The 21,851-nt window shown below is 45.1% G+C and overlaps 1 protein-coding gene across 1 annotated transcript in view; it reads left to right on the forward strand.

Moving 5' to 3' along the window:
• Positions 1-21,851, forward strand: part of LOC142486400 (cullin-9-like) — a 144,234-nt gene that overhangs the window by 102,430 nt on the left and 19,953 nt on the right. Inside the window, exons 11-12 of the mRNA XM_075584994.1 lie at positions 12,541-12,674; positions 14,250-14,435. Coding sequence (XP_075441109.1) covers positions 12,541-12,674; positions 14,250-14,435 — 320 coding nt within the window. The remainder of the gene's footprint in view (positions 1-12,540; positions 12,675-14,249; positions 14,436-21,851) is intronic.

Raw genomic sequence — 21,851 nt, forward strand, 5'->3', positions numbered from 1 at the left:
TATGTCACTTATATCGTGCTGCATAGAGGCCCGCACATCTGTATCTGTGTAATATGTCACTTATATCGTGCTGCATAGAGGCCCGCACATCTGTATCTGTGTAATATGTCACTTATATCGTGCTGCATAGAGGCCCGCACATCTGTATCTGTGTAATATGTCACTTATATCGTGCTGCATAGAGGCCTGCACATCTGTATCTGTGTAATATGTCACTTATATCGTGCTGCATAGAGGCCCGCACATCTGTATCTGTGTAATATGTCACTTATATCGTGCTGCATAGAGGCCTGCACATCTGTAACTGTGTAATATGTCACTTATATCGTGCTGCATAGAGGCCTGCACATCTGTAACTGTGTGTAATATGTCACTTATATCGTGCTGCATAGAGGCCTGCACATCTGTAACTGTGTGTAATATGTCACTTATATCGTGCTGCATAGAGGCCTGCACATCTGTAACTGTGTGTAATATGTCACTTATATCGTGCTGCATAGAGGCCCGCACATCTGTAACAGTGTAATATGTCACTTATATCGTGCTGCATAGAGGCATGCACATCTGTATCTGTGTGTAATATGTCACTTATATCGTGCTGCATAGAGGCCTGCACATCTGTAACTGTGTGTAATATGTCACTTATATCGTGCTGCATAGAGGCCCGCACATCTGTAACAGTGTAATATGTCACTTATATCGTGCTGCATAGAGGCCTGCACATCTGTATCTGTGTAATATGTCACTTATATCGTGCTGCATAGAGGCCCGCACATCTGTATCTGTGTGTAATATGTCACTTATATCGTGCTGCATAGAGGCCTGCACATCTGTAACTGTGTGTAATATGTCACTTATATCGTGCTGCATAGAGGCCTGCACATCTGTAACTGTGTGTAATATGTCAGTTATATCGTGCTGCATAGAGGCCTGCACATCTGTAACTGTGTGTAATATGTCACTTATATCGTGCTGCATAGAGGCCTGCACATCTGTAACTGTGTAATATGTCACTTATATCGTGCTGCATAGAGGCCCGCACATCTGTAACTGTGTAATATGTCACTTATATCGTGCTGCATAGAGGCCCGCACATCTGTAACTGTGTGTAATATGTCACTTATATCGTGCTGCATAGAGGCCTGCACATCTGTAACTGTGTAATATGTCACTTATATCGTGCTGCATAGAGGCCTGCACATCTGTAACTGTGTAATATGTCACTTATATCGTGCTGCATAGAGGCCTGCACATCTGTAACTGTGTAATATGTCACTTATATCGTGCTGCATAGAGGCCCGCACATCTGTAACAGTGTGTAATATGTCACTTATATCGTGCTGCATAGAGGCCCGCACATCTGTAACTGTGTAATATGTCACTTATATCGTGCTGCATAGAGGCCTGCACATCTGTATCTGTGTAATATGTCACTTATATCGTGCTGCATAGAGGCCTGCACATCTGTAACTGTGTAATATGTCACTTATATCGTGCTGCATAGAGGCCTGCACATCTGTAACTGTGTGTAATATGTCACTTATATCGTGCTGCATAGAGGCCTGCACATCTGTATCTGTGTAATATGTCCCTTATATCGTGCTGCATAGAGGCCTGCACATCTGTAACTGTGTGTAATATGTCACTTATATCGTGCTGCATAGAGGCCTGCACATCTGTAACTCTGTGTAATATGTCCCTTATATCGTGCTGCATAGAGGCCTGCACATCTGTATCTGTGTGTAATATGTCACTTATATCGTGCTGCATAGAGGCCTGCACATCTGTAACTGTGTAATATGTCACTTATATCGTGCTGCATAGAGGCCCGCACATCTGTAACTGTGTAATATGTCACTTATATCGTGCTGCATAGAGGCCTGCACATCTGTATCTGTGTGTAATATGTCCCTTATATCGTGCTGCATAGAGGCCTGCACATCTGTAACTGTGTAATATGTCACTTATATCGTGCTGCATAGAGGCCTGCACATCTGTAACTGTGTGTAATATGTCCCTTATATCGTGCTGCATAGAGGCCTGCACATCTGTAACTGTGTGTAATATGTCCCTTATATCGTGCTGCATAGAGGCCCGCACATCTGTAACTGTGTGTAATATGTCACTTATATCGTGCTGCATAGAGGCCTGCACATCTGTAACTGTGTGTAATATGTCACTTATATCGTGCTGCATAGAGGCCTGCACATCTGTAACTGTGTAATATGTCACTTATATCGTGCTGCATAGAGGCCTGCACATCTGTAACTGTGTGTAATATGTCACTTATATCGTGCTGCATAGAGGCCTGCACATCTGTAACTGTGTAATATGTCACTTATATCGTGCTGCATAGAGGCCCGCACATCTGTAACTGTGTAATATGTCACTTATATCGTGCTGCATAGAGGCCTGCACATCTGTATCTGTGTGTAATATGTCACTTATATCGTGCTGCATAGAGGCCTGCACATCTGTAACTCTGTGTAATATGTCCCTTATATCGTGCTGCATAGAGGCCTGCACATCTGTAACTGTGTGTAATATGTCACTTATATCGTGCTGCATAGAGGCCTGCACATCTGTATCTGTGTGTAATATGTCACTTATATCGTGCTGCATAGAGGCCTGCACATCTGTAACTGTGTGTAATATGTCACTTATATCGTGCTGCATAGAGTCCCGCACATCTGTAACTGTGTAATATGTCACTTATATCGTGCTGCATAGAGGCCTGCACATCTGTAACTGTGTAATATGTCACTTATATCGTGCTGCATAGAGGCCCGCACATCTGTAACTGTGTAATATGTCACTTATATCGTGCTGCATAGAGGCCTGCACATCTGTATCTGTGTGTAATATGTCCCTTATATCGTGCTGCATAGAGGCCTGCACATCTGTAACTGTGTAATATGTCACTTATATCGTGCTGCATAGAGGCCTGCACATCTGTAACTGTGTGTAATATGTTACTTATATCGTGCTGCATAGAGGCCTGCACATCTGTAACTGTGTGTAATATGTTACTTATATCGTGCTGCATAGAGGCCTGCACATCTGTAACTGTGTGTAATATGTCACTTATATCGTGCTGCATAGAGGCCCGCACATCTGTAACTGTGTGTAATATGTCACTTATATCGTGCTGCATAGAGGCCTGCACATCTGTAACTGTGTGTAATATGTTACTTATATCGTGCTGCATAGAGGCCTGCACATCTGTAACTGTGTGTAATATGTCACTTATATCGTGCTGCATAGAGGCCCGCACATCTGTATCTGTGTAATATGTCACTTATATCGTGCTGCATAGAGGCATGCACATCTGTAACTGTGTAATATGTCACTTATATCGTGCTGCATAGAGGCCCGCACATCTGTATCTGTGTAATATGTCACTTATATCGTGCTGCATAGAGGCCCGCACATCTGTAACTGTGTGTAATATGTCACTTATATCGTGCTGCATAGAGGCCCGCACATCTGTAACTGTGTAATATGTCACTTATATCGTGCTGCATAGAGGCCTGCACATCTGTAACTGTGTGTAATATGTCACTTATATCGTGCTGCATAGAGGCCCGCACATCTGTAACTGTGTAATATGTCACTTATATCGTGCTGCATAGAGGCCCGCACATCTGTAACAGTGTAATATGTCACTTATATCGTGCTGCATAGAGGCCCGCACATCTGTAACTGTGTGTAATATGTCACTTATATCGTGCTGCATAGAGGCCTGCACATCTGTAACTGTGTGTAATATGTCCCTTATATCGTGCTGCATAGAGGCCCGCACATCTGTAACTGTGTAATATGTCACTTATATCGTGCTGCATAGAGGCCTGCACATCTGTAACTGTGTGTAATATGTCACTTATATCGTGCTGCATAGAGGCCTGCACATCTGTAACTCTGTGTAATATGTCACTTATATCGTGCTGCATAGAGGCCTGCACATCTGTAACTGTGTGTAATATGTCACTTATATCGTGCTGCATAGAGGCCCGCACATCTGTAACTGTGTAATATGTCACTTATATCGTGCTGCATAGAGGCCTGCACATCTGTAACTGTGTGTAATATGTCACTTATATCGTGCTGCATAGAGGCCTGCACATCTGTAACTCTGTGTAATATGTCACTTATATCGTGCTGCATAGAGGCCTGCACATCTGTAACTGTGTAATATGTCACTTATATCGTGCTGCATAGAGGCCTGCACATCTGTAACTGTGTAATATGTCACTTATATCGTGCTGCATAGAGGCCTGCACATCTGTAACTGTGTAATATGTCACTTATATCGTGCTGCATAGAGGCCTGCACATCTGTAACTGTGTGTAATATGTCACTTATATCGTGCTGCATAGAGGCCCGCACATCTGTAACTGTGTAATATGTCACTTATATCGTGCTGCATAGAGGCCCGCACATCTGTAACTGTGTAATATGTCACTTATATCGTGCTGCATAGAGGCCCGCACATCTGTAACTCTGTGTAATATGTCACTTATATCGTGCTGCATAGAGGCCCGCACATCTGTAACTGTGTAATATGTCACTTATATCGTGCTGCATAGAGGCCTGCACATCTGTAACTGTGTGTAATATGTCACTTATATCGTGCTGCATAGAGGCCTGCACATCTGTAACTGTGTGTAATATGTCACTTATATCGTGCTGCATAGAGGCCTGCACATCTGTAACTGTGTAATATGTCACTTATATCGTGCTGCATAGAGGCCTGCACATCTGTAACTGTGTGTAATATGTCACTTATATCGTGCTGCATAGAGGCCTGCACATCTGTAACTGTGTAATATGTCACTTATATCGTTCTGCATAGAGGCCCGCACATCTGTATCTGTGTAATATGTCACTTATATCGTGCTGCATAGAGGCCTGCACATCTGTAACTGTGTGTAATATGTCACTTATATCGTGCTGCATAGAGGCCTGCACATCTGTAACTGTGTGTAATATGTCACTTATATCGTGCTGCATAGAGGCCCGCACATCTGTAACTGTGTAATATGTCACTTATATCGTGCTGCATAGAGGCCTGCACATCTGTAACTGTGTGTAATATGTCACTTATATCGTGCTGCATAGAGGCCCGCACATCTGTAACTGTGTGTAATATGTCACTTATATCGTGCTGCATAGAGGCCTGCACATCTGTAACTGTGTGTAATATGTCACTTATATCGTGCTGCATAGAGGCCCGCACATCTGTAACTGTGTGTAATATGTCACTTATATCGTGCTGCATAGAGGCCTGCACATCTGTAACTGTGTAATATGTCACTTATATCGTGCTGCATAGAGGCCTGCACATCTGTAACTGTGTGTAATATGTCACTTATATCGTGCTGCATAGAGGCCTGCACATCTGTAACTGTGTAATATGTCACTTATATCGTGCTGCATAGAGGCCTGCACATCTGTAACTGTGTGTAATATGTCACTTATATCGTGCTGCATAGAGGCCTGCACATCTGTAACTGTGTAATATGTCACTTATATCGTTCTGCATAGAGGCCCGCACATCTGTATCTGTGTAATATGTCACTTATATCGTGCTGCATAGAGGCCTGCACATCTGTAACTGTGTAATATGTCACTTATATCGTGCTGCATAGAGGCCTGCACATCTGTATCTGTGTAATATGTCACTTATATCGTGCTGCATAGAGGCCTGCACATCTGTAACTGTGTGTAATATGTCACTTATATCGTGCTGCATAGAGGCCCGCACATCTGTAACTGTGTGTAATATGTCACTTATATCGTGCTGCATAGAGGCCTGCACATCTGTAACTGTGTGTAATATGTCACTTATATCGTGCTGCATAGAGGCCTGCACATCTGTAACTGTGTAATATGTCACTTATATCGTTCTGCATAGAGGCCCGCACATCTGTATCTGTGTAATATGTCACTTATATCGTGCTGCATAGAGGCCCGCATATCTGTAACTGTGTAATATGTCACTTATATCGTGCTGCATAGAGGCCTGCACATCTGTAACTGTGTAATATGTCACTTATATCGTGCTGCATAGAGGCCTGCACATCTGTAACTGTGTAATATGTCACTTATATCGTGCTGCATAGAGGCCTGCACATCTGTATCTGTGTGTAATATGTCCCTTATATCGTGCTGCATAGAGGCCTGCACATCTGTAACTGTGTGTAATATGTCACTTATATCGTGCTGCATAGAGGCCTGCACATCTGTAACTGTGTAATATGTCACTTATATCGTGCTGCATAGAGGCCTGCACATCTGTATCTGTGTGTAATATGTCACTTATATCGTGCTGCATAGAGGCCTGCACATCTGTAACTGTGTGTAATATGTCACTTATATCGTGCTGCATAGAGGCCTGCACATCTGTAACTGTGTAATATGTCACTTATATCGTGCTGCATAGAGGCCTGCACATCTGTAACTGTGTAATATGTCACTTATATCGTGCTGCATAGAGGCCTGCACATCTGTAACTGTGTAATATGTCACTTATATCGTGCTGCATAGAGGCCCGCACATCTGTAACTGTGTAATATGTCACTTATATCGTGCTGCATAGAGGCCTGCACATCTGTAACTGTGTAATATGTCACTTATATCGTGCTGCATAGAGTCCCGCACATCTGTAACTGTGTGTAATATGTCACTTATATCGTGCTGCATAGAGGCCCGCACATCTGTATCTGTGTAATATGTCACTTATATCGTGCTGCATAGAGGCCCGCACATCTGTAACTGTGTAATATGTCACTTATATCGTGCTGCATAGAGGCCTGCACATCTGTAACTGTGTAATATGTCACTTATATCGTGCTGCATAGAGTCCCGCACATCTGTAACTGTGTGTAATATGTCACTTATATCGTGCTGCATAGAGGCCTGCACATCTGTAACTGTGTAATATGTCACTTATATCGTGCTGCATAGAGGCCCGCACATCTGTAACTGTGTAATATGTCACTTATATCGTGCTGCATAGAGTCCTGCACATCTGTATCTGTGTAATATGTCCCTTATATCGTGCTGCATAGAGGCCTGCACATCTGTAACTGTGTGTAATATGTCCCTTATATCGTGCTGCATAGAGGCCTGCACATCTGTAACTGTGTGTAATATGTCCCTTATATCGTGCTGCATAGAGGCCTGCACATCTGTAACTCTGTGTAATATGTCACTTATATCGTGCTGCATAGAGGCCTGCACATCTGTAACTGTGTAATATGTCACTTATATCGTGCTGCATAGAGGCCTGCACATCTGTAACTGTGTGTAATATGTCACTTATATCGTGCTGCATAGAGGCATGCACATCTGTAACTGTGTAATATGTCACTTATATCGTGCTGCATAGAGTCCTGCACATCTGTAACTGTGTAATATGTCACTTATATCGTGCTGCATAGAGGCCTGCACATCTGTAACTGTGTGTAATATGTCACTTATATCGTGCTGCATAGAGGCCTGCACATCTGTAACTGTGTAATATGTTACTTATATCGTGCTGCATAGAGGCCTGCACATCTGTATCTGTGTGTAATATGTCACTTATATCGTGCTGCATAGAGGCCTGCACATCTGTATCTGTGTAATATGTCACTTATATCGTGCTGCATAGAGGCCCGCACATCTGTAACTGTGTAATATGTCACTTATATCGTGCTGCATAGAGGCCTGCACATCTGTATCTGTGTAATATGTCACTTATATCGTGCTGCATAGAGGCCTGCACATCTGTATCTGTGTAATATGTCACTTATATCGTGCTGCATAGAGGCCTGCACATCTGTAACTGTGTAATATGTCACTTATATCGTGCTGCATAGAGGCCTGCACATCTGTAACTGTGTAATATGTCACTTATATCGTGCTGCATAGAGGCCCGCACATCTGTAACTGTGTGTAATATGTCACTTATATCGTGCTGCATAGAGGCCTGCACATCTGTAACTGTGTAATATGTCACTTATATCGTGCTGCATAGAGGCCCGCACATCTGTAACTGTGTGTAATATGTCACTTATATCGTGCTGCATAGAGGCCCGCACATCTGTAACTGTGTAATATGTCACTTATATCGTGCTGCATAGAGGCCCGCACATCTGTAACTGTGTAATATGTTACTTATATCGTGCTGCATAGAGGCCTGCACATCTGTAACTGTGTAATATGTCACTTATATCGTGCTGCATAGAGGCATGCACATCTGTAACTCTGTGTAATATGTCACTTATATCGTGCTGCATATAGTCCTGCACATCTGTAACTCTGTGTAATATGTCCCTTATATCGTGCTGCATAGAGGCCCGCACATCTGTATCTGTGTGTAATATGTCACTTATATCGTGCTGCATATAGTCCTGCACATCTGTAACTCTGTGTAATATGTCCCTTATATCGTGCTGCATAGAGGCATGCACATCTGTATCTGTGTGTAATATGTCACTTATATCGTGCTGCATAGAGGCCTGCACATCTGTAACTGTGTAATATGTCACTTATATCGTGCTGCATAGAGGCCCGCACATCTGTATCTGTGTGTAATATGTCACTTATATCGTGCTGCATAGAGTCCCGCACATCTGTAACTCTGTGTAATATGTCACTTATATCGTGCTGCATAGAGGCCTGCACATCTGTAACTGTGTAATATGTCACTAATATCGAGTCCAAATGTCCCTCACACACTGACACAGTACCGCAGGGTCCAAATGTCCCTCATACACTGACACAGTACCGCAGGGTCCAAATGTCCCTCATACACTGACACAGTACCGCAGGGTCCAAATGTCCCTCATACACCGACACAGTACCGCAGGGTCCAAATGTCCCTCATACACTGACACAGTACCGCAGGGTCCAAATGTCCTTCATACACTGACACAGTACCGCAGGGTCCAAATGTCCCTCATACACTGACACAGTACCGCAGGGTCCAAATGTCCCTCATACACTGACACAGTACCGCAGAGTCCAAATGTCCCTCATACACTGACACAGTACCGCAGAGTCCAAATGTCCTTCATACACTGACACAGTACCGCAGAGTCCAAATGTCTCTCATACACTGACACAGTACCGCAGAGTCCAAATGTCCTTCATACACTGACACAGTACCGCAGGGTCCAAATGTCCTTCATACACTGACACAGTACCGCAGAGTCCAAATGTCCTTCATACACTGACACAGTACCGCAGGGTCCAAATGTCCTTCATACACTGACACAGTACCGCAGGGTCCAAATGTCCCTCATACACTGACACAGTACCGCAGAGTCCAAATGTCCTTCATACACTGACACAGTACCGCAGGGTCCAAATGTCCTTCATACACTGACACAGTACCACAGGGTCCAAATGTCCTTCATACACTGACACAGTACCGCAGGGTCCAAATGTCCCTCATACACTGACACAGTACCGCAGGGTCCAAATGTCCCTCATACACTGACACAGTACCGCAGGGTCCAAATGTCCCTCATACACTGACACAGTACCGCAGAGTCCAAATGTCCCTCATACCCTGACACAGTACCGCAGGGTCCAAATGTCCCTCATACACTGACACAGTACCGCAGGGTCCAAATGTCCCTCATACACTGACACAGTACCGCAGGGTCCAAATGTCCCTCATACACTGACACAGTACCGCAGAGTCCAAATGTCCCTCATACACTGACATAGTACCGCAGGGTCCAAATGTCCCTCATACACTGACACAGTACCGCAGAGTCCAAATGTCCTTCATACACTGACACAGTACCGCAGAGTCCAAATGTCCCTCATACACTGACACAGTACCGCAGGGTCCAAATGTCCTTCATACACTGACACAGTACCGCAGGGTCCAAATGTCCCTCATACACTGACACAGTACCGCAGGGTCCAAATGTCCCTCATACACTGACACAGTACCGCAGGGTCCAAATGTCCCTCATACACTGACACAGTACCGCAGGTTCCAAATGTCCCTCATTCACTGACACAGTACCGCAGGGTCCAAATGTCCCTCACACACTGACACAGTACCGCAGAGTCCAAATGTCCCTCATACACTGACACAGTACCGCAGGGTCCAAATGTCCTTCATACACTGACACAGTACCGCAGAGTCCAAATGTCCCTCACACACTGACACAGTACCGCAGAGTCCAAATGTCCCTCACACACTGACACAGTACCGCAGGGTCCAAATGTCCCTCATACACTGACACAGTACCGCAGGGTCCAAATGTCCCTCACACACTGACACAGTACCGCAGAGTCCAAATGTCCCTCATACACTGACACAGTACCGCAGGGTCCAAATGTCCCTCATACACTGACACAGTACTGCAGGGTCCAAATGTCCCTCATACACTGACACAGTACCGCAGAGTCCAAATGTCCCTCACACACTGACACAGTACCGCAGGGTCCAAATGTCCCTCATACACTGACACAGTACTGCAGGGTCCAAATGTCCCTCACACACTGACACAGTACCGCAGGGTCCAAATGTCCCTCATACACTGACACAGTACCGCAGGGTCCAAATGTCCCTCACACACTGACACAGTACCGCAGAGTCCAAATGTCCTTCATACACTGACACAGTACCGCAGAGTCCAAATGTCCTTCATACACTGACACAGTACCGCAGAGTCCAAATGTCCCTCATACACTGACACAGTACCGCAGAGTCCAAATGTCCCTCATACACTGACACAGTACCGCAGGGTCCAAATGTCCTTCATACACTGACACAGTACCGCAGGGTCCAAATGTCCCTCATACACTGACACAGTACCGCAGAGTCCAAATGTCCCTCATACACTGACACAGTACCGCAGAGTCCAAATGTCCCTCATACACTGACACAGTACCGCAGGGTCCAAATGTCCCTCATACACTGACACAGTACCGCAGAGTCCAAATGTCCCTCATACACTGACACAGTACCGCAGGGTCCAAATGTCCCTCATACACTGACACAGTACCGCAGGGTCCAAATGACCAATCTGCACCTGTCGTTAAGTTGCGATACATACACCAATGTGTGGTATTTGTATGTTGTGATGTGGTGTGTCATTGTGTTACTGCAGGTTGAAAAGAGCTCTGTCCCATGAGCATTGTATGTTGTGACGTGGTGTGTCATTGTGTTACTGCAGGTTGAACAGAGCTCTGTCCCATGAGCATTGTATGTTGTGACGTGGTGTGTCATTGTGTTACTGCAGGTTGAACAGAGCTCTGTCCCATGAGCGTTGTATGTTGTGACGTGGTGTGTCATTGTGTTACTGCAGGTTGAACAGAGCTCTGTCCCATGAGCGTTGTATGTTGTGACGTGGTGTGTCATTGTGTTACTGCAGGTTGAACAGAACTCTGTCCCATGAGCGTTGTATGTTGTGACGTGGTGTGTCATTGTGTTACTGCAGGTTGAACAGAGCTCTGTCACATGAGCATTGTATGTTGTGACGTGGTGTGTCATTGTGTTACTGCAGGTTGAACAGAGCTCTGTCACATGAGCATTGTATGTTGTGACGTGGTGTGTCATTGTGTTACTGCAGGTTGAACAGAGCTCTGTCCCATGAGCATTGTATGTTGTGACGTGGTGTGTCATTGTGTCATTGTGTTACTGCAGGTTGAACAGAGCTCTGTCCCATGAGCATTGTATGTTGTGACGTGGTGTGTCATTGTGTCATTGTGTTACTGCAGGTTGAACAGAGCTCTGTCCCATGAGCGTTGTATGTTGTGACGTGGTGTGTCATTGTGTCATTGTGTTACTGCAGGTTGAACAGAGCTCTGTCCCATGAGCATTGTATGTTGTGACGTGGTGTGTCATTGTGTTACTGCAGGTTGAACAGAGCTCTGTCACATGAGCATTGTATGTTGTGACGTGGTGTGTCATTGTGTTACTGCAGGTTGAACAGAGCTCTGTCCCATGAGCATTGTATGTTGTGACGTGGTGTGTCATTGTGTTACTGCAGGTTGAACAGAGCTCTGTCCCATGAGCATTGTATGTTGTGACGTGGTGTGTCATTGTTTTACTGCAGGTTGAACAGAGCTCTGTCACATGAGCATTGTATGTTGTGACGTGGTGTGTCATTGTGTTACTGCAGGTTGAACAGAGCTCTGTCCCATGAGCATTGTATGTTGTGACGTGGTGTGTCATTGTGTTACTGCAGGTTGAACAGAGCTCTGTCCCATGAGCATTGTATGTTGTGACGTGGTGTGTCATTGTGTTACTGCAGGTTGAACAGAGCTCTGTCCCATGAGCATTGTATGTTGTGACGTGGTGTGTCATTGTGTTACTGCAGGTTGAACAGAGCTCTGTCCCATGAGCATTGTATGTTGTGACGTGGTGTGTCATTGTGTTACTGCAGGTTGAACAGAGCTCTGTCCCATGAGCATTGTATGTTGTGACGTGGTGTGTCATTGTGTTACTGCAGGTTGAACAGAGCTCTGTCCCATGAGCATTGTATGTTGTGTTATGTTGTGACGTGGTGTGTCATTGTGTTACTGCAGGTTGAACAGAGCTCTGTCACATGAGCAGGAGTTCGCTGAGCGTTTCCTGCCCGATGACGAGGCGGCTCAGGCTTTAGGACGGATGTGCTGGGAGGCGTTAATTGCCCCCGTGGTGCAGAGCATAACTACCCCAGGTACCGGGGGAAGCTGGGGAATGAGTATTAATAGCGTTTACATTTTGCACCTTCAATAGGACCTGCGACTGCCCCATAAGAGCCCCCACCCCGTTTCCTTCTGTATATCCTTCTGAAACAAGGGACGGATGAGGGACTCCATCAGTTATTGGGTCTCGCCACTGAGTTTGTGTGTCCTCTATCCTATAGCTATTAGGCCCAGAATGAGTGTCACTTCCCCTCGCTCATTACAAATCCTGCAGGGTACTCTGCTCTCCACTCTCCTATTACAGATCCCGCAGGATGGTCCTCCCTCTATCAGAACCAGGATGGGTGACCTACCCTCTTATTACAGCCCCATAGGGTGCTCTCTCTTTCTCTTATAGACCCTACAGTGTGGTCCTCTAGCCTCTCTCATTAAAGGCCCTGCTAGGTGGTCCTCTATCCTCACTTCTTATAGTTCCTGCAGTGTGGTCCTCTAGCCCCTCTCATTACAGGCCCTGCAGGTGGTCCTCTATCCTCACTTATAGTTCTTGCAGTGTGGTTCTCTATCCCCTCTCATTACAGGCCCTGCAGGTGGTCCTGTATCCTCACTTATTATAGTTCCTTCAGTGTGGTCCTCTAGCCCCTCTCATTACAGGAACTGCAAGGTGTTCCTCTATCCTCACTTATTATAGTTCCTGCAGTGGGGTCCTCTAGCCCCTCTCATTACAGGAACTGCAAGGTGGTCCTCTATCCTCACTTATTATAGTTCCTGCAGTGTGGTCCTCTAGCCCCTCTCATTACAGGAACTGCAAGGTGTTCCTCTATCCTCACTTATTATAGTTCCTGAAGTGTGGTCCTCTAGCCCCTCTCATTACAGGCCCTGCAAGGTGGTCCTCTATCCTCACTTATTATAGTTCCTGCAGTGTAGTCCTCTAGCCTCTCTCATTAAAGGCCCTGCTAGGTGGTCCTCTATCCTCACTTATTATAATTCCTGCAGTGTGGTCCTCTAGCCCCTCTCATTACAGGCCCTGCAGGTGGTCCTCTATCCTCACTTATTATAGTTCCTGCAGTGGGGTCCTCTAGCCTCTCTCATTACAGGAACTGCAAGGTGGTCCTCTATCCTCACTTATTATAGTTCCTGCAGTGTGGTCCTCTAGCCCCTCTCATTACAGGAACTGCAAGGTGGTCCTATATCCTCACTTATTATAGTTCCTGCAGTGTGGTCCTCTAGCCCTTCTCATTACAGGCCCTGCAGGTGGTCCTCTATCCTCACTTATTATAGTTCCTGCAGTGTGGTCCCCTAGCCCCTCTCATTATAGCCCCTGCTAGGTGGTCCTCTATCCTCACTTATTATAGTTCCTGCAGTGTGGTCCTCTAGCCCCTCTCATTACAGGCCCTGCTAGGTGGTCCTCTACCTCCCTTTATCAGAACTAGGATGGGTAACCTGCTCCCAGTCTTTCTTATTAGAGACCTTTTAGGATGGTCTTCAATCACCTCTTTTGTTTCAAACTTTTAACCTCCCATTACAGGCCCCAGTAAAGTGACCCCTCTGTCCCTGCTCTGCTCTCAGACCCCGGGGCAGTGACCCCTCTATCCCTTCTCTTGTTTCAGACCCCGGAGGAGTGAGCCCCCTCTGTTGGCTCCTCACGAAGTACCTGGAGAACACGCAGGTTTCCGGCCTCACCAGGTCCCGAGCCTCCATCTTTAACTCGCGTGTGCGCAGACTCACTCACCTGATGGTCCATGTGGATACCAGTCTCCCAGAGACAGAAGCTCTGAAACCCCCCAGTAAAACCAGTAAGATCATCAGGAGCCGAGGGTGGGGAGAGGCCATGTGTATACAGGTTAGCATGAGGGGGTGTAAGGTATATACAGGTGTAGAGAGCATGAGGGCAGTTTGAGCGGTGGGTAGGGTATATACAGGTATAAAGAGCAGGAAGGCGTATAAGGTATATACAGGTATAATGTAGATGGTACGAGGGGGTATAAGGTATATACAGGTATAGATAGCATGAGGGGGTATAAGGTATATACAGGTATTGATAGTATGAGGGGGATAAGGTATATACAGGTGTAGATAGCATGAGAGGGGATAAGGTATATACAGGTATAGATAGCATGAGAGGGGATAAGGTATAGATAGCATGAGAGGGGATAAGGTATATACAGGTCTAGATAGAATGAGAGGGTATAAGGTATATACAGGTATAGATAGCATGAGGGGGGGATAAGGTATAGCTAGTATGAGGGGGTATAAGGTATTTACAGGTATAGATAGCATGAGAGGGGATAAGGTATATACAGGTATAGATAGCATGAGAGAAGATAAGGTGTATATACAGGTATAGATCGTATAAGGGGGATACAATGTATATATAGGTATAGCTAGTATGAGGGGGATAAGGGGTATAGATAGTATGAGGGGATAAAGTGTATATATAGGCAGTGTTCGACAAACCTATACATTTGCTCGCCCCAGGCGAGTGGATTTAACCCCCGGGCGAGTAAATATTGGCCCAAGCAGCACACGTTTGGTACTAGGTGGCGAGTAGATTTTTTTGTGTGGCGAGTAGATTTTTTGGTGATTTGTCAACCACTGTATATAGGTATAGATAGTATGAGGGGGATAAGGCGTATATAGGTATAGATAGTATGAGGGGGATAAGGGATATAGATAGTATGAGGGGATAAAGTGTATATATAGGTATAGATAGTATGAGGGGGATAAGGGGTATAGATAGTATGAGGGGATAAAGTGTATATATAGGTATAGATAGTATGAGGGGGATAAGGGATATAGATAGTATGAGGGGATAAAGTGTATATATAGGTATAGATAGTATGAAGGAGATAAGGTGTGTATGTATAGATAGTATGAGGCGGATACAGTATATACAGGTATAGATAGTATGATACAGGTATAGATAGCATGAGAGGGGATAAGGTATATACAGGTATAGATAACATGAGAGGGGATAAGGTATATACAGGTATAGATAACATGAGGGGATTAGGTATATACAGGTATAGATAACATGAGAGGGGATAAGGTATATACAGGTATAGATAGCATGAGAGGGGATAAGGTATATACAGGTATAGATAACATGAGGGGATAAGGTATATACAGGTATAGATAGCATGAGAGGGGATAAGGTATATACAGGTATAGATAACATGAGGGGATTAGGTATATACAGGTATAGATAACATGAGAGGGGATAAGGTATATACAGGTATAGATAGCATGAGAGGGGATAAGGTATATACAGGTATAGATAGCATGAGAGGGGATAAGGTATATACAGGTATAGATAACATGAGGGGATAAGGTATATACAGGTATAGATAGCACGAGAGGGGATGAGGTATATACAGGTATAGATAGCATGAGAGGGGATAAGGTATAGATAGCATGAGAGGGGATAAGGTATATACAGGTATAGATAACATGAGAGGGGATAAGGTATATACAGGTATAGATAGCATGAGAGGGGATAAGGTATATACAGGTATAGATAACATAAAGGGATTAGGTATATACAGGTTTAGATAGCATGAGAGGGGATGAGGTATATACAGGTATAGATAGCATGAGAGGGGATGGGGTATATACAGGTATAGATAGCATGAGAGAGGATAAGGTATATACAGGTATAGATAGCATGAGAGAGGATAAGGTATATACAGGTATAGATAACATGAAGGGATTAGGTATATACAGGTATAGATAGCATGAGAGGGGATGGGGTATATACAGGTATAGATAGCATGAGAGAGGATAAGGTATATACAGGTATAGATAACATGAAGGTATTAGGTATATACAGGTATAGATAGCATGAGAGGGGATGGGGTATATACAGGTATAGATAGCATGAGAGGGGATAAGGTATATACAGGTATAGATAGCATGATTTGGGATTATAGGATAGTGACCACAAGGGGTCACTAAAGCCCCACGTGACTGCACTCACGGCAAGGTAAAGTTATCGCAGGTTTTTGGCAACAGAGCATAAAGTATAAAGTTCAGACCCTCTCAGAATGTTCCCCATTCGTACGCCCGTTGTCATCATTACTGTGTACACGATATGTTTGTGACAGGTCTATTTACATCGGGCTGTCTATTTACATCGGGCTGTCTATTTACATCGGGCTGTCTATTTACATCGGGCTGTCTATTTACATCGGGCTGTCTATTTACATCGGGCTGTCTATTTTTATGTGGCGCAGTTGACACTATTTTTGGTACTTTCAGTTTGTGTGTTTACCTGGCCTCTCGTTCAGACCATTTATACCATCTATAGTCAATATACTATGAACATCCGTGCTGGGATTCACTATGTATTGTCTGTGACCAGGCAGGCAGACTCCTTAATATTGTACTCGCAAAGTTTCTCTTTATTACATTTTATTTTGCTTCATCCATTGGCTGAAGACTTGCGGGGGCATGGGGAGTTACTTACCACTCTGCCCGCTATACTCACTCCGTGATTGGATGTGACCTGACCACTCCTCCTACAAGAGAGAATATATTAGGCAAAACGCGTCACTTACACTCTACTCCTCCCCCTGGAAGAAGCGCACCAAGATGCGCGAAACGTACGTCGGGGCTAAGTGACGTCATACCCTTGATGGGTACGCGACAAGCCGGAGCGTGTTGGCTGATCAGACTCTGAGCTCTACACCATGGAAAAACCTATCTAAAGACAAGGTCGTATGGTTATGTAGCCTAGCCTCCCGGCCGCTACTTCTTTTCCTGGATCTTTCCAGTGTAAGTCCTGTTAGGTGCAGGCATTGGAAGGGTAATTGCTTCAACAAGGCCTGTGTGCTTTTGCAGCTTTGGATGTATCAGCAATATCCAGTAGCAACAGTCAGAGTGCCAGCCTGAGGGAAGGATACTAATTGGTTCATCTGTAAGGTATGACGACCAATGAGTATTCAACCTGCTCTGTTAAGGGGCAGGGTTACAATCACCAACCCCAGGTTATAAATTCTGGCACTTTCCTAAATTCAAGGCTCTTGTCACTCTCTCTCCTCCCTCTGGGGAGTGAGCACCAGCTACCCTCTGTCTCACTAGGAGGCAGAGGAGGAGTCCATAAGGCATGGTCTGGGCCTCAAGCCTTAGCCATGGCCTTGTAGTAAGGGAAGATAAGAAAAGGATTCATCTGATTTGCTGTTCCATCTACATGCAATAAAGATCCAGTTGCACCAGAACCTGTGTGAGTCAATGTCTCTATGAAGAACAAAGGTGTCAGTATGGGCCGTCCCTGCTACACAGAGGATCCATGCTGACTGGAGGCGCTGCACCAAGCAAGAACTAAGGTAACCTGTGAACCTGTCCTGTTTCTCCCCACAACATCGCGGAGCACTCAGCCATCCTGTTTTTCAACAGGTACAGCACAACACCTAGAAAGTAGCCAGATAAGAAGCAGACCCCCAATATCCCTTAGGGTGGGTATACAAGGGCGACAGTTACCTCCGTGCAGGACACCTATCCTCTCTGACCATAGTATATGCACAGTGTGCATTTACATAGCCATGGCCATTGCCTTTGTGTTAGTGGCTTTCTGTTTTGGGCTTTGGGCTACGATAGGGTCTATATAACTAACCCTCTCAGCACCCTCTGTGGAGTTCCCTGACAATATTAACACATACACACGTCATTGTGCTGCTCCTCTGTATTATACCACTGTTTTGCATATGCCACGTTATGACATACTTATTTCTATGACAGTGGCATTCTTTGTGTGTAGACTGACAACACGTATTTTGGTAAACCTTATCAAGCCCACTATAGGGCATTGGTTCTATGGCTCACCGATCAGTATAGGGGAATACTTAAACCTGTGTGGCTAGATTGTACCTCCCAGGTCTTTGTCCACACGTACCTGCCTCCATCTCGCCGCTGGGGATTTTATTATCACTGTATATATTCTGTCACGTCTCTCGTCAATTTTTAGATTTATTAAAACTTTATTATTTTTCCTTTTGCGTGCCCAGTGGTCTCGTGGGACCTTTTTGTGGTCACCTCTATTGAGAGGGTCTGAACTTTCACTTTCTGCTCTGTTGCCACACACCTGCGATAACTTTACCTTACCGTGACTGCCGTCACATGGGGCTTTAGTGACCCCTTGTGCTCACTTTCTCTAGTGTCTCTTAGATCTGTTTTTTCCCCCTATGCACCAGGTATATTCTGTCTATAAATCTATGGTTAGCGTCGTGTCTATAGGTGTAGTTTGGGTTATTGGATAGGTTGGATTTTGGGTTATTGGATAGGTTGGATTTGGGGTTATAGGATAGGTTGGATTTGGGGTTATATGATAGGTTGGATTTGGGGTTATAGGATAGGTTGGATTTTGGGTTATTGGATAGGTTGGATTTGGGGTTAAAGGATAGGTTGGATTTGGGGTTATAGGATAGGTTGGATTTGGGGTTATAGGATAGGTTGGATTTGGGGTTATACGATAGGTTGGATTTGGGGTTATAGGATAGGTTTTATTTGTGGTTATTGGATAGGTGGAATTTTGGTTATTGGATAGGCTGGATTCAGGGTTATTGGATAGGATAGGCTGGATTTGGGGTTAGAGGAAGGGTTGGATTAGGAATTATAGGACAGGTTAGATTCAGGGTTATTGGATAGGATAGGCTGGATTTGGGGTTATAGGATAGGTTGGATTAGGAATTATAGGATAGGTTGAATTCAGGGTTATTGTATAGGTGGAATGTGGGCTATTGGATAGGCTGGATTCAAGGTTATTGGATAGGATAGGCTGGATTTGGAGTTATAGGATAGGTTGGATTTTGGGTTATTGCATAGTTTGGATTTGGGGTTATAGGATAGGTTGGATTTGGGGTTAAAGGATAGGTTGGATTTGGGGTTATTGGTGTCAAGGGTGGATCTTCGGTGTGAGAGGCTCCCAGTGGCAGGAACAGCAGGGAGCGAGGTCGGGGTCACAAGCAGAGGTCGGAGGCAGGCAGCAGGTAGCGTTGTCGGGGTCACAAGCAGAGGTCGGCAACGGGGAGACTGGAATAGGGCAATAGCTAGCACAGCAGTAAACACAGGATCCTAGCAAAAGCTGAGGAACCAGTATAAACAGGCACTGACAGACAGGAAGTGGAAGTTTCTATAGGCAGGCTGAGAGGTAGAGCACAGGTGCAAAGGTGTCCGGTTTCAGGGTCTGGAATGTTCCTTGAGAGAGCTAGCAGAGCAGCAGCAATCCCGGTGGACAAGTATGGATACTGCAGGCTTACAACATGACAATGGGATAGGTTGGATTTGGGGTTATTGGATAGGTTGGATTTTGGGTTATAGGATAGGTTGGATTTGGGGTTATTGGATAGGTTGGATTTGGGATTATAGGATGGGTTGGATTTGGGATTATAGGATAGTTGGATTTGGGGTTATAGGATAGGTTGGGTTTGGGGTTATTGGTAGGTTGGATTTGGGGTTATTGGATAGGTTGGATTTGGGGTTATAGGATAGGTTGGATTTGGGGTTATTGGATAGGTTGGATTTTGGGTTATTGGATAGGTGGAATTTGGGTTATTGGATAGGCTGGATTCAATATTATTGGATAGGATAGGCTGGATTTGGGGTTATAGGATAGGTTGGATTAGGAATTATAGGACAGGTTAGATTCAGGGTTATTGGATAGGATAGGCTGGATTTGGGGTTATATGATAGGTTGGATTAGGAATTATAGGATAGGTTGAATTCAGGGTTATTGTATAGGTGGAATGTGGGTTATTGGATAGGCTGGATTCAAGGTTATTGGATAGGATAGGCTGGATTTGGGGTTATAGGATAGGTTGGATTAGGAATTATAGGACAGGTTAGATTCAAGGTTATTGGATAGGATAGGCTGGATTTGGAGTTATAGGATAGGTTGGATTTTGGGTTATTGCATAGTTTGGATTTGGGGTTATAGGATAGGTTGGATTTGGGGTTATAGGATAGGTTGGATTTGGGGTTAAAGGATAGGTTGGATTTGGGGTTATTGGTGTCAAGGGTGGATCTTCGGCGGGAGAGGCTCCCAGTGGCAGGAACAGCAGGGAGCGAGGTCGGGGTCACAAGCAGAGGTCAGAGGCAGGCAGCAGGTAGCGTTGTCGGGGTCACAAGCAGAGGTCGGCAACGGGGAGACTGGAATAGGACAATAGCAATAGCTAGCACAGCAGTAAACACAGGATCCTAGCAAAAGCTGAGGAACCAGTATAAACAGGCACTGACAGACAGGAAGTGGAAGTTTCTATAGGCAGGCTGAGAGGTAGAGCACAGGTGCAGAGGTGTCCGGTTTCAGGGTCTGGAATGTTCCTTGAGAGAGCTAGCAGAGCAGCAGCAATCCCGGTGGACAAGTATGAATACTGCAGGCTTACAACATGACACTTGGATAGGTTGGATTTGGGGTTATATGATAGGTTGGATTTTGGGTTATTGGATAGGTTGGATTTGGGGTTATAGGATAGGTTGGATTTTGGGTTATTGGATAGGTTGGATTTGGGGTTATAGGATAGGTTGGATTTGGGGTTATAGGATAGGTTGGATTTGGGGTTATAGTATAGGTTGGATTTTGGGTTATTGGATAGGTTGGATTTGGGGTTTTAGGATGGGTTGAATTCTGGGTTATAGGATAGGTTGGGTTTGTGGTTATTGTCATGGGAGACCAGGACTAACACCAGGGATCAATATCGCCAGACAGAACACGAGAGTTTATAAAATTAATTTATTGGAAAAATATATCCACAACTATATAAAAGACACAAACATCCCACATCACACATCACACATACCCAACTGGGGAAACTGGGGGATACCCGGCCTAACTAGTCGCAGGGACCTACTTGCAGAGATTTCCCCTGTTCTCTCTTTGCCCAGTGCATACAGGACTGGTTTTCAGGCCTGAAACCAGCACTGGATTGGACACTGCAGTTTCTCCCTGTCACAGCAACACCTCTGTGACTCTGCAGGCTCTGTCTGCTAGGGGTCTCCCTCCCTGCCTGCTGGGGGTCTCCCTCCCTGCCTGCTGGGGGTCTCCCTCTCTGTCTGCTAGGGGTCTCCCTCCCTGTCTGCTAGGGGTCTCCCTCGCTGTCTGCTAGGGGTCTCCCTCCCTGTCTGCTAGGGGTCTCCCTCCACACCTTTTTATATACTTAAACCATAATATTGCAACACTCAGGGCTAGGAGTTGCCTACATACTCAGGCCCTGATTGGTGGG

The sequence above is a fragment of the Ascaphus truei genome, unplaced genomic scaffold (genome assembly GCF_040206685.1).
Source record: "Ascaphus truei isolate aAscTru1 unplaced genomic scaffold, aAscTru1.hap1 HAP1_SCAFFOLD_841, whole genome shotgun sequence".
NCBI classification, from domain to species: Eukaryota; Metazoa; Chordata; class Amphibia; order Anura; family Ascaphidae; genus Ascaphus; species Ascaphus truei.